Raw genomic sequence first — 13725 nt, forward strand, 5'->3', positions numbered from 1 at the left:
TGAGAGAACTCATACTGGAGAGAACCCATATAAATGTCCTCTATGTGGAAAAGCCTTTGTTACGAGCTCTTGCCTTTGAAGACATGAGAGAACTCACTTTAAATGTAGTGAAAGAACATGGAAGAGCCTTCAGCCACAGCTCTAATCTATAATCCGAGAATTCATAAGTGGGGGAAATTTATGGCCATATTCATTATGGAAATGCCTTCATTTTAAATTTATCCTTACACAACATGAGTGAACTCCATTTGGAGGAACCCTATATTTATCATCGAGGAGGAAGAGACATTAGCTGATCTCCGGTTGTAGGGTGCACAAGAAAATTCAGTATGAATGATAATCTAATCTCCCTGGAAGGGAAATTACACAGGAGAATCTTAAAAAAGGAGGTCACTCTAGGAGAGTAACAAAAATTGATGCTGGGGAGCTTATTCATTGTAATATGCATGGAAAAAACATTTACTAGTAGAAAAACTATTGTAGGCATGTGAAGTTTCACACTCTGTAGAATAGTGAATGAATGGAAGTCTTCAGTGATTTTTAATTCCTTAGTCAACATGCAGTTTCTCACATTGTATATATGCCATTGCTAAAATCAGATGAAAGGTTAGAGTTTGCATTAGAAATCCCTGACTAGGAAAAACATCTATTGAGAATGTCTAACCACACAGTTTAGACATTAATTTATATTTTTGCCTGATGGCCTATTATAAAAATGTAAGAAACATATGTAGGATTGTGACATCATCTGGGAATTCTGAATGCAGAATTTTATGACAATTATTTTCTTCCTTAATGGATTAGTATGTAGAACTGCATATGAAGCAAAATTGTTGCTAAAAAATCCATTATATTGGTTAGGTCCTATTTTTCATACAGCAATAATTATGATTGGGTTCAACTAGAAAGTAATGTTGAATATTAACTGAAAAACAACACAAGATGATGTGTCATTACTACATATTGTTAACCATGTATGTAGATTATAATGATGAATTAAAGATTAATACATAGTTTGTGACCGAATTCTGCATAAATTTTCATTTTAGAATGGCATTATTGAGACAATGAAGGGTATTACCTGACAATAAGGGGGGTCAGTTCAACAGCAGGATAGAACCTCTGTAAATATTTGTGCATCCAACATAGGAACACCTACATATAGGGATGCCTGGGTGGCTCAGTCGGTTAAGCGTCTGCCTTTGGCTCAGGTCATGGTCTCGGGGTCCTGGGATGGAGCCCCGCATCCGGCTCCCTGCTCAGTGGGGAGTCTGCTTCTCCCTCTCCCTCTGCCCCTCTCCCCCTGCTCATGATCTCTCTCTCTCTCTCTGACTCTCAAAATCTTTTAAAAAATGAACAACTACGTATATAGAACATAAACACATGTAAAGGGAGAAACAGTAATACCATAGGAGGGGAGCTTGAAGACACATTTTCATCGATGGCTAAACCATTCAGACAAAATCCATAAGAAAACATGAGCCTTCAATGACACATTAGATGAGATGGATCCCGAGCACTCCATCCACAAAGGGCACAGTGCCTCCTCAAGTGCACGCGAGAACGCTCCAGGATTGACCATGTGTCAGTACCAGAGGACAACCGTCTTCTCTTTTACCCCAGCCATGTAGTTGCCCGTCTGTTTCTCATAAAACCCCCTTGCTTTCACCCCGTACACGGGACACTTGTGGTTATTGCTGGAATCTGTGCTCCCCAAAGCGCAATTCTTCAACCCCAAATAAACTTTCTCGTCGGTCTCTTGTGGCAGCTCTTGTTTTCAGGTTGGCAGATGTTTGCCACCAGGTCCTACAGAGCGAGGCCCAGGAGGGCCGATTTCGGTAGGAAGTGACCAGGTTCAGGACCCCGTTTGCAGCCCCAGAAGAATGTGTCCCTCTGTGACTGCCTCAGAAGGTCCCAAACAGCACCAAACCTTTGAGGAGGAAGAATTACCCCTCATCCCTTCTAGGGGTTCTTGGCTTGGATACCCCACCCCAGATGGGGTCAAGGGCATGGAGGGAGAGGACCCCTGGACAGGAGCTGCAGAGCGACTGTGGGGTGAAGCGGGGCAGCGACCTGGGCAAGGGCAGGGCGGGTGGGGAGGCGGAGGGGAGATGGGAGGCTCCAGCGCTGGAGAGAGCAGATGCTCCTGTTGGGGGGGACGGGGTTGGCTCCCAGCAAAACCAGTTCAGAGGACATGAGGGCCAGAGGAGGGGAGCCAAGGCAGGCGAAGGAAGGAATCAACCAGGCAAAACGCATTCCCAGGAGACCGCAAACAGCATTCTAAGAAAAGAGGGCAAAGTAACCAGATGGACCTCCTTGGGGTGGAGGGGAGTGGGGCATGGGGCGGCGTGAGCAGGGGGCAGATGAAGCCCTCAGACGAAGGGCAGAGGCTGCTGGTTGGTACGCGAAGCGGCCAGCAAGTACATTGGGGTCCACTACAGGAAAGTCAAACCTACGGCAACGAGACCCAGGATCTCCCGTTTCTGAGCTGGGTTGTAGGTCCTTGCACCTGGGAGAGAACAACGTGGCCCGTCACTGTAGGAGCTCACGCGACTTCCATCACAGTCGTCCCCAGGTTTTGTATTTTTATGCCTTTGTAAATCTCATGTTTTAACTTACATTTATTCATCGCTCACAGATAAGTATAATTGACTTATATGACCTTGAATTCTCTGAACTTGGTAAGTTTAATAACTTTCTCTGCACTTTTTTTTGTTTAGTGGGATTTTCTGCATACACAGTCACTTCATGTACTGTCTTCTTTCCCAGTTTTTCTGTTCTCCTGTTGTAGCGTTATTGCCGAGCGTAACTCCTGCCCGCATGTCAGATGTAGAGCGAGCCGACCGTTTCAAGTGGCAGTAAGGGTATGGGGGTGGGGGGAGCAGACGGTCCTGTTGTGGCCGATTGTATCGGAAAACAGTCCTTCTGTACGACCTATGGTGGAAGTGAAAGTTTTCTCATGCGCTTTTTTTTTTTTTTTTTAGGATTTTATTTATTTGAGAGAGAGCACGAGCAGGGGGAGCCGCAGGCAGAGGCAGAGGGAGAAGGAGACTCCCCGCTAAGCAGGGAGCCGGACGCGGGGCTCGATCCCAGGACCCTGAGATCATGACCTGAGTTGAAGGCAGACGCTTCACTGACTGAGCCACCCGGGCGCCCCCTCTCGTGCACTTTCTAAATGGCGATTTGCTAACACTCGTGTCCTCAGTGAGGAGTTGGTCAGGTCTCTCCGGCTGGCAGTGAAGATGGGTCTTGTAAATTATTTAGAGAGAGCGCGTGAGCAGGGGTGGGGCAGGGAACGGCACACGCAGAGCGTGGAGCCTGACGCAGGGCTCGAGCCCACAACCCTGAGACCGTGACCCGAGCCCAAACCAGGAGTAGGCCGCCCAGGCCCCCTACTTGTTGGATGTGATTGGTGCACGGGTTTTGCTGGGTGTGCTCTGCCGGCAGTGAATGGGGAACGGTGGCGCCACGGGGCCTCAGCCTGGCGCGGTGACCGCAGAGGGCAAGGCACTCTCCCGGGGGGGGGGGGGGCACCAAGGTGACGTGTCCCCCATATCAGACCACACAAGGATGTCTGTGTTTGTCCCTCACAGGTTGGGTGACTAACCCACAGGGCACCTGTTGCTGACTCCTTGGAGGCAAACTTTGCAGATCGTAGCCCCAAACTTACAGGATTTCCACTACACATTTCAATAACTCCGCCCCTAGTCTTCCCTTCTCCAGAGCCCCTGCAAGTCCCACAGGCCTGACCCCACAATTCTGGTTTCACTTCTCCCAGGCTCCCCAGTGGGCGTGCTCTTTGGGTCTTTACTGCACTGCTGAGCTGGCGCTTTCTACCTCGTGTGCCCTCTAAGATATCACACACCCTGATCCCACAAGCCCTGACACGTGGATGTGCACGGAGGAGATCTGAGAACACGTGTCTGTGTTCTACTTTGTTTTGTTGTCCTACCTAAACAAAAAAAAGTGCAGAGAAAGTTATTGCACCCCCACCCTGACCACACTCAACAGACGAGTAGTAGCCAACACCCTCAGTCGGAAAAACCAGGGAAACGACGGTGCAGATCCGAGGGCCATGTACTCTCTGGCCATCCTTATATGCAGGGAATCTGGCTGTGCATGTGTCTTGATCATGAGGCGTATCACACTCGGACGTCGACACGGAAACCCAGGGCTTGGCGGGGAGAGGCTCGAGGCCCAGGCACAGATCCGTGCTGCCTCAGTCCTGGCAGAGAGTGTAAGACACTGGTGGAGCCCAAGGGTCTGCATCCGAGGTGTTTGCTACAAACATACCAGCAAAAAGATTAATGGGAAAAATGCAGAAAGGGGCGCCTGGGTGGCTCAGTCGGTTAACATCTGCCTTTGGCTCAGGTCATGATCTCTGGGTCCTGGGATCGAATCCCGCCTTGGGCTCCCTGCTCAGTGGGAAGCCTTCACCCTCTCCCTCTGCTTCTCCCCCTGCTTGTGTTCCCTCTCTCTGTCAAATAAATCAATAAAATCTTTAAAAAAAAAATGCAGAAAATGTAACCAGGGTCCTATAAGAATGCATTAAGGATTCAGTATGAATCCAGATGGTCAATTAGGAGGATTTGTCCTCAGAACAGTCCTATTGCTCTTAAAATGTGGGTGTGTTTTGTACATAAAAATATTAAAGCATTCTTTGCTTGAAAATATATGAAGTAAAAGAATGTCAGTTTCTGCCATCGGTAAGTAGATTTTATTGGTCCAACCCATAAAAAGCAGTAGCAAAACCTGGTTAAAATATACAAATCTTTGACGACATTGTTATGTAGATGTTTAAACAGGAGTTTCTGGGGTACCAGAGGAAGAGGACTGCCTCATGCACACTGGTGTTTCTATGGGGGCAACTGAAAATCATCAGGGAGTGAGAATGAAGTCCCAGGAGAAAAGTGGAGCCTTTCTGGGCTTAGTAGAAATAAGGTAGAATTTTGTGCAAGCAAAATACTGGGGCTTCTGCTTCCCGGTATGACATGGTGAGTAGAGGTGGGATGGCAGTAGGAAATACTCGCTTAAAGGGTGTATTTGTGAAAGTTTATAGAGAGCTGGGGGGCCAAAAAAGATTCCCTGAACTAAGATGCTGCACAGGTAAAAGTCCTCACTGGGGGCGGTGAGATCACCAGGCGTTTCCACACCTGAAGAACTTGCTTAGTGTGGACACTGGCAGTCTTAGGGAGAAAGACATCACGAGTGGGTAAAAACAAGCTGATGGGGGCGCCTGGGTGGCTCAGTCGGTTAAGCGACTGCCTTCGGCTCAGTCATGATCCTGGAGTCCCTGGATCGAGTCCCACATCGGGCTCCCTGCTCTGCAGGGAGTCTGCTTCGTCCTCTGACCCTATCCCCTCTCATGTGTTCTCTCTCTCTCAAATAAATAAATAAAATCTTGAAAAAAAAAAAAAAAACAAGCTGATGGGCACAGTCCCTCAAAACAGGGCTGCAGGCTAGGAGGTGGGGATGGCAAGAAAGGTGCTATAATACCATCCCACGGTTTTGGGGGGATTGCTTCCAGCTGCAGGAAGGCATCTGCAGTGGCTATTTTTTTTTTTATAAGGATTTTATTTATTAAAGAGAGAGCACAAGTTGGGGGAGGAACGGAGGCAGAGGGAGAAGCAGGCTCCCTGCTGGGCAAGGAGCCCAATGCAGGACTTGATCCCAGGACCCTGAGATCATGACCTGAGCTGAAGGCGGATGCTTCACCGACTGAGCCACCCAGACGCCCCTTATTACTTTTAAAGTTTTGATGGCAATACTTTCCTTTTAAAGGAAGATAACTGTCCTTTTAAAGGAAGATAACTGATGCACCATCAGCATTTACTTGATCTGTTAATAAAGAATTTCTGATGATTTTTCGTAAAGTAGCTTCTCCAGCATGAATTATCTTATTTTCATAGAAGATTTTATCCTTCTGATGATTTCTTTTTCACTTATTTCCTGTTTTAGCAGTTACCCTACACTAAATTTTCTTGTGCACACCAAGGCGATGTTTAGCCCAACGAGCATGCATATTGAGTGCATACATAGTTTTTGTTCTGTGGCATTTACTTATTTGTTTGATTAAAACACATTTCTGTAGAGTTCTTCCAATATAGTTTTTGCATCTATGAACATGAGCACATCATTTTCTCATTTCTGTTAATATGGTTGTTTTAATGGATATCCTAAATCTGAATCACACTTGCATCCTGACATAAAGGTCCCTTGATCATGGCACAATATTTTACTAGGTTGATGCAATGTTTACTTGTATTTTGTGTAATATTTTAACATTTCTTTGCATATGTCCTATTTGTCTGACATGTATTATATGGGCCAGTTTATGGAAGGATCTATTATCAACCTTTATAAAAACCACTGGGAAAGCTCAACTAAAGCAATACTCTGAAATAGTTGAATTGCTTTTTCAATTAGTTCCGTTAGCAGAGGTTCCCTCTTGGACTATATGAACTTAGTGCTGTGTGTGTGTTCCCTTCTGTTAATTTCTCCATTTCTTTGACATAGAACACAAATTCATCCTGTTACTGTTCTGGAATGAGAGCAGTATATCCAAAATGAATCTTTTTTTTTTTATTAAAAAGATTTTATTTAATTGAGAGAGAGCATAAGCAGGGGGAGCGGCAGAGAGAGAGGGAGAAGCAGACTCCCCGCTGAGCAGGGAGCCCGATGTGGGGCTCCATCCCAGGACCCCGGGACCATGACCTGAGCTGAAGGCAGATGCTTAATGACTGAGCCACCCAGGCGCCCCTGACATTAAGTTCTTGTGTACATTCTCAACTGTTGACACATTCTCCTAATGTTCTTCGTGGGATCCCATTTCTCTGTTCATCATTAAATGATGGTGCCACTTGGGAATTTGATGCTTAACAGATAATTGGATTTCATCATAAGAAACCTCAGGGAAGGACAGCATTTCCTGAAACACACATGCTTCTCTTCATCTGAGTCTTGTGATGAGGTCCTCCCCAGACGCTTCTGCTGAGATCCCCATGTAGGGAGAGAAGAAGGGGAAACCTGGAAGACATTTTTCCAGCTCTGACACAGTGCTCAGATCCTCCTGCCTCCGTGCTTCTCACTCTCCCACCAGCCCAAGGGTCTATGAAAATGCCATAACCTTTTGTTTGGGGTTTCCTCAACAGCAAGACCAGCCCCACATTCGTGTGCACTGCTCTGTGATCTGTACAATGTCCCATCCAACAGGGGGACAACTTCTATGGCCGGGGCTCTTGCTTGTGCCACCACAGCAAGTGATTATAGCGTTCACGCTCTCATTTTTGACTGGATGGTTTGTCTGCTGCTTTGACACTTGGCAACTCAGCTGCCTCCCCCGGGTCGGCTGAGCTCCTGCCATGGGCTGTGTGGGCATAGAGGGAAACGGTGCTGTGAGCTCGTGATGTGCCTGTAGAACGGGACGATTTACCCTGAGGATGCAAGCACAAGGGATGTAGATTTTGGAGACCTGGCAAGAACCCCTGGCAGAGGGACTAGAAACACGCGATGACAGACACGGGTCATGGGCACAGGGGTTGGACAGCGGAAGACGTGGTGTGGTGACCCTGGAGAGCAGACATGGCTGGCGGGCACAGGGTTGAGAAGACAAGAGGGAAGACATGGGACCCAACTAGAACAGTGCTTAGGAGCAAATTTATGGACTTACATGGGCACGTGCGAATAGAAGAAAGACTGAAATCAGTCACCTCCATGTCCTTCTTAGGAAGTGAAAAAGGACACAAATGCTGGAAGCAGAAGGAAGAAAATAAAGACAAGAGTGTAAGATAATGACACAGAAAAAGACAATATAAACATCAACCAGGGTAAACATTGTTACTGATAATAATACCAGTAGTAAACATGCTGAGGAAACGGAGAGTAGACCGAAGTGGTGATGTTGGGGGTGGAGATACTCTCTGTGGAGACTGTAGACGGATCAGACGCCGACGGGGGGTTCGGGACACACGTGGGACACCTTCTGCCCATAACCTCCCGTGGCCCACTGCCTCTTCCAGGCCCCAAGCCCACGGCCCCCACGTAACCGTGCTGTGAGAAGGTACATCCTTGCCAGGTTCCAGATCTCAGAGGGAAAGCATTCTTTTTTCCTTTTTTTCTTTTCACCATTAAGTGTCCTGTTAGCTCAAGTTTTTTTTTTTTTTCTTTTCTTTTTTTTGGTAGATGCACTTTTCAGATTAAAGCAATTCCCTTCCCTTCCGGCTATATTCGGAGTTTGCACGATGACTGGACATTGAAATGTGCCCTATGCTTTCCCTGATCTCTTGAGAGAGTCATACTGATTTTCACTGTTGTGTTAATATGGTGAATTACATTCATTTAAAAAGTATTGATTCAAAAAAGAAGTACTGATTCAGCCTTTCATTCCTGGGAGGATCTCTACATTGTCTTAGTGTCTTACCCTCTTTATATATTATTGAACTTTTTTGCTTGTATGTGTGTGGGTATATATGTATATGTAATATATGTATACATAATATTCATATGTTTTAACATTTTATTTTATTTTATTTTTTTAAAGATTTTATTTATTTATTTGAGACAGAATGAGAGAGAGAGAGCACACATGAGAGGGGGGAGGGTCAGAGGGAGAAGCAGACTCCCCGCCGAGCAGGGAGCCCGATGCGGGACTCGATCCAGGGACTCCAGGATCATGACCTGAGCCGAAGGCAGTCGCTTAACCAACTGAGCCACCCAGGCGCCCCTGTTTTAACATTTTAAATAAAATTTTTGTTTTTTTCAGCTTTACTGTGGTATAATTAGCAAATTGCAGCGGGATATACTTAAATTATAGAACATGATTTGATATACATGTACATATGTATACATAGTGGTGGATTTCCACGGTCAAGTTAATTAACACATATATCACCAACTGGAAATCCACGTGTAACTTCTGACTCCCCCTCAAACTGAGCCACTAATACCTACCGTTGCCTGGAAGACTTACCGAGATAACGCGATATTTGTACATTATATGTGTTATACACTGTATTTTTACAATGAGGTAAGCCAGAGAAAAGACATTACTGATATTAAGAAAACAGAAGGAAAATACATTTACAGTGTGTTACGGTGTTGAAAACAAGGCATGTGTAAGTGTCCGGTGCAATTCAACTGTGTGTACATACACATGTACATCATACATACACACATACGTGTGTATGCACATACATAACACTACATACGTGTGTGTGTGGTGTCTTCTACCACAGCCTCCAATCAGGCCCATGCTTGTCGACACAACGAAGCGGACATGGACCCTGGACCCTCTCACAAGTCAGCTGCCGGGAAAGAAACCTACTGTGAGATCCATGTGCCCTGGAGGGGCTCCCGTTAAAAGGCCTGAAGTGAGCGTCACCCCACCACGGGCAGAAGATCGGACCGGACGTGGCTGTCAGGATACGCCAGGACCCTGCCCTCATCGTCACCTTGACAGACAGGCCTGAGGTTTGCCCCTAAAACACATGGCCTGAGCCTCGTCCTAATCACGTGTCATAATACGAACTCAAACCTGGGCCAGGACTCCAAGCTCAGCCTCCAGGCATTGGGCCAGAGACCTGACCAGATGCCCCAAATAAACGAAGACCTGGTCCCTTCCAGATCACGCAGGAGCGCTCTCAGAGACCTGACCGGAGGCCGGAGGCTGTGCAGACTGCAGGTTTGTCCATCGCAACTGGCCTCGGACCAAAAGCAACCGCCACGTGGCAGGAAGCTGCGCGCTGGGGCGCAGAGCGCTGACCCGCCTGAGTGCCCTGTGGACCCGCACTGGGCCTCATCGTCACCGGGCGGCCACGTTCTCGGCCGTCCCTCCGAAGGGTCCTCCCCACGTCGGACAGTGCGCAGCGGGGCTCCAGACCACGGCAGCTCTCGCGCCGCCCCCGGTGCGCTCGGCCCAGGCCGGAGCCCTCCGCTTCCCAGACTGTCCCGATGTCCCCTTGAGCGTCCTCAGAACCCCTCCGAGGAGGACGGCCGGAGCGGGACGCCGCGCAGGAGGTGAGCTCAGCCTCCAGGCTCACGGGGCGTGGGCGGGACTGTCGCATCCGCAGGGGCGAAGAGCGAGGAGGCCGCCGTTCCGGCTCTGCAGAGCTTCCCAGCTCCCGCTTGTGTGCCGGCGGTGGGACCCCAGGCCGCGCTCGGGGGACACGCGGCAGACGCCGCCTAGGTGCGTAAACTTAACTGTTCTGACTGGAACTTACTGAACTGTTAACGGCTTTTACTGAAAATGAGTCGGGTTGTGTGAGGAGGTTTTAAACTGTACTGTAAATAGAATGCCATGAAATTAACCTGCTTTGGGTCTGTGAATGATTACATTTTGATAAAATCTGGGAAGAGGACCCAGCCTATGTGGTGTGCATCTTTTAAGCAGTGACCTGTCCAGAGACAAGCGTTTTTGGCTCTGTTGAAGTGTTTCAGTGGGAACCATTTTGGGCAATAGACTGTTGTCTTGTATGTTTCGGTTATTAAACATCATTATAAATGTCTTTATTTTTAAAAAAATATTTGATTCATTTATTTGAGAGAGAGAGCTTGCACACAAGTAGGGGGAGTGGGAGAGGGAGAAGCAGACTCCTCACTGAGCAAGGAGCCCAATGCGGGGCTCCATCCCAGGACCCCGGGATCATGACCTGAGCTGAAGGGAGACTCTTCACTGAATGAGCCACCCAGGCGCCCCTGTAAATAAGTATTTCAAAAATTAGTTCAGGATCTGCCTGGGTGACTCAGTCAGTGAAGTGTCTGCCTTTGGCTCAGGTCATGATTTCAGGGTCCTGGGATCGAGCCCCAGGGGCTCCATGCTCAATGGGGAGTCTGCTTCTCTCTCTGCCCCTCCCCCCGCTTGTGCACTCTCTCTCTCTTTCTCTCTTTGTTAAATAAATCTTTAAAATAAATAAGAGGCACTTGGGTGGCTTAGATGGTTAAGTGTCTGCCTTTGGCTCAGGTCATGGTCCTAGGGTCCTGGGATGGAGCCCTGCCTCAGGCTCCCTGCTCCGTGGGAGGCCTGCTTTTCCCTCTCCCGCTCCCCCTGCTCGTGCTCTCTCTCTGTCAAATAAACAAATAAAATCTTAAAAAAAAAAAGTATTAATAAAATTCTCCCAAATAAAATATTTAAAATAAATACATACAATTATTTCAATATTAATAAAATTCTCCCAGATATGATATACAGGTATATTAACTTTTCAGCATTGAAGATCATTTTATAAATTAGTTTTATTCATCAAAGTTTATTTATCTGGGAATAAAAAGAAGTTTGGTAGAACCCCATGAAATCTTAGGCACAATTCAGCCCAGTGCATCAAGGTATGCATATAAACAATGTTCCTTAGTGGATCTTATGTATATTAAATTGTGGAAAGCACTGCATACAGACTGATTCTGTTTTTCTCACAGTGGAAATGGTTTTTTTTTGCTAACAGGTGTTGAGTTTTTTTTAAAACGTTTTATTTATTAATTTATTTTTAAGATTTTATTTATTTATTTGACACAGAGAGACAGCGAGAGAGGGAACACAAGCAGGGGGAGTGGGAGAGGGAGAAGCAGGCTTCCCGCCGAGCAGGGAGCCCGATGCGGGGCTCGATCCCAGGACCCTGGGATCATGACCTGAGCCGAAGGCAGACGCTTAACGACTGAGCCACCCAGGCGCCCCGAAATTTCACTTTTCAAGTCACTGCTGGTGCAGATGTTGGTCCCCCAGACACCCCCTCAAGTAGCACGAAGCTTAAGGAGAGAGCACAGCACACACGGTCCCTTACGCTCAACCATCATTTCTCAGCTCACAGATGTGGTTCCAGTGACAGGCCCGTTAGTCCTCCTGCCCTTGTCTTTTTTGCTGACCCTGATTAAATCGAGGGAAGTCAGTAGTGTCTGAGCAAGGCAGTATTTGAGAACCCCCGTGCATTCATTCATTAGAACAAACATGACCGAGCATCTACCATGTGCTCTCAGGCTCGCTGGGATACGCTGTGGGCAAGGCAACGCGCTGGGGTCCTCGGCACGCCGTCGTTTAACCCGCTACATGCCCCGGCAGCTCGTGGTCCCCCCTGGACGGACACGGTGGGGCCATCTGGGTTCGGTGGTGACTCCGTTGCCCAGTGCGTGGAGGTGTGTCTTTGGAAAGGGCTGGAGATTCCGCCTGAGGCCAGGCCTCCGAAGGCTGTGCGTCAGTCTGGGCGTGAGGGTCTCATTCGCCGATGGGTTTCGGTCACACACTCGTTGCGTTTGTGCTCACCGTGCCCCACTCTCCACTTCTGGACTGTTTCCTCCACTGCCAACTGGGCACCGGGAAGCAGCATATACACTTAGTGCCTCTACCCCCTCATGTGCTCCTGTCCTCAGGAGGGGGATGGGAGCCCGAAGATACTAGAATTTATAAATCGGGCGCCTGGGTGGCTCAGTCGGTTGGGCGACTGCCTTCGGCTCAGGTCATGATCCCGGGGTCCTGGGATCGAGCCCCGCGTCGGGCTCCCTGCTCGGCGGGGGGTCTGCTTCGTCCTCTGACCCTCCCCCCTCTCATGTGCTCTCTCTCTCTCATTCTCTCTCTCTCAAATAAATAAATAAAATCTTAAAAAAAAAAAATGCAGAATCAGGGCGCCTGGGTGGCTCAGTTGGTTAAGCGACTCCCTTCGGCTCAGGTCCATGATCCTGGAGTCCCTGGATCGAGTCCCGCGTCGGGCTCCCTGCTCGGCGGGGAGTCTGCTTCTCCCTCTGACCCTCCTCCCTCTCATTCTCAGTCTCTCAAATAAATAAATAAAATCTTTATTAAAAATAATAAATAAAGTTTCATTGGGCGCCTGGGTGGCTCAGTTGGTTAAGCGACCGCCTTCGGCTCAGGTCACGATCCCGGGGTCCCGGGATCGAGCCCCGCGTCGGGCTCCCTGCTCGGCGGGGGGTCTGCTTCTCCCTCTCCCGCTCCCCTCTCTTGTGCGCTCTCTCTCTCTCAAATAAATAAAATCTTAAAAAAAAAGAATTTATAAATCACCTCTACAAGTTCTGAGCAGAACGAAGCAAACGGAAAGGAGAAAGGACTGCGCGGGCACGTCTGTGTTTCTACCTCTGCGCGGACCCGGACCAGAAACAGTCCGGCCCCGCATTCTCCCCGCCCTGGCCCAGGGCGGGCCGCGCTCCCGGGAACACGGAGGAAAAGCTTTCTGTGACCCAAGCCCCTTCCAAGCGGTGGCAGGAAACCCCTCAGCGCTTATTACGTCGACCACTGCGTGCTCTAACGTTAAAGCAGCTGGAGGACTTGCCCGCCCGCGCGGACGCAAGCCGGACCGTCAGACTCCGCGGGCACAGGCCCAGGCCGGAAGCGCCGCGGCCCGGAGGACGGAAGTGCTGGGACCGTTCCCGCTGGCCCCGCCCTCCTCGGGGCCCCGCGACCCGCGACCCCGCGACCCGGAAGCGCTGCCCGGAAGCGCCGCTCCGCCTGCAGGTGGGAGCTTCCGTGTGGTGGGGAGCCGCGCTGCGCGGCAGGGGTGCGGCCCGGTCCTGCGGCAGAGCCCGGAGCTGGGAGGGAAGGCCGGCTGTGCCCGGGACACCGCCTGCCCTGTGCCTGCCAGGGTGTGTTTTCGTTCCGCCGGGCAACGCTCCCCCCGGAGGCCCTCAGGTGGAGGTGGGCGCGGGGGTGGGGGGACGGGACGGGGGAGGGCGTGCAGAGGGGTGACGGGCCCGTGTGTACGTGGGGGAGGGCGCAGGGGAGGGGGTGACGGG

At 49.3% G+C, this 13725-nt stretch overlaps 1 protein-coding gene and 1 long non-coding RNA gene across 3 annotated transcripts in view; both read left to right on the forward strand.

Moving 5' to 3' along the window:
• LOC118010123 (zinc finger protein 705A-like) overlaps positions 1-1026 on the forward strand; it is a 20028-nt gene extending 19002 nt beyond the window's left edge. Inside the window, exon 6 of the mRNA XM_035004349.1 lies at positions 1-1026. This exon is cut by the window's left edge and continues 597 nt beyond it. Coding sequence (XP_034860240.1) covers positions 1-3 — 3 coding nt within the window. The 3' untranslated portion in view covers positions 4-1026.
• Positions 1027-13453: 12427 nt separating this feature from the next.
• Positions 13454-13725, forward strand: part of LOC118010125 — a 12748-nt gene continuing 12476 nt past the window's right edge. The window contains exon 1 of one of the 2 annotated variants that reach the window (XR_004679130.1): positions 13454-13627. This is a non-coding gene — a long non-coding RNA (uncharacterized LOC118010125). The remainder of the gene's footprint in view (positions 13628-13725) is intronic. The other variant, XR_004679131.1, reaches the window with a different exon arrangement.

The sequence above is a fragment of the Mirounga leonina genome, unplaced genomic scaffold (assembly GCF_011800145.1).
Source record: "Mirounga leonina isolate KUSES-001 unplaced genomic scaffold, KU_Mleo_1.0 Mir_128, whole genome shotgun sequence".
Lineage (NCBI taxonomy): Eukaryota > Metazoa > Chordata > Mammalia > Carnivora > Phocidae > Mirounga > Mirounga leonina.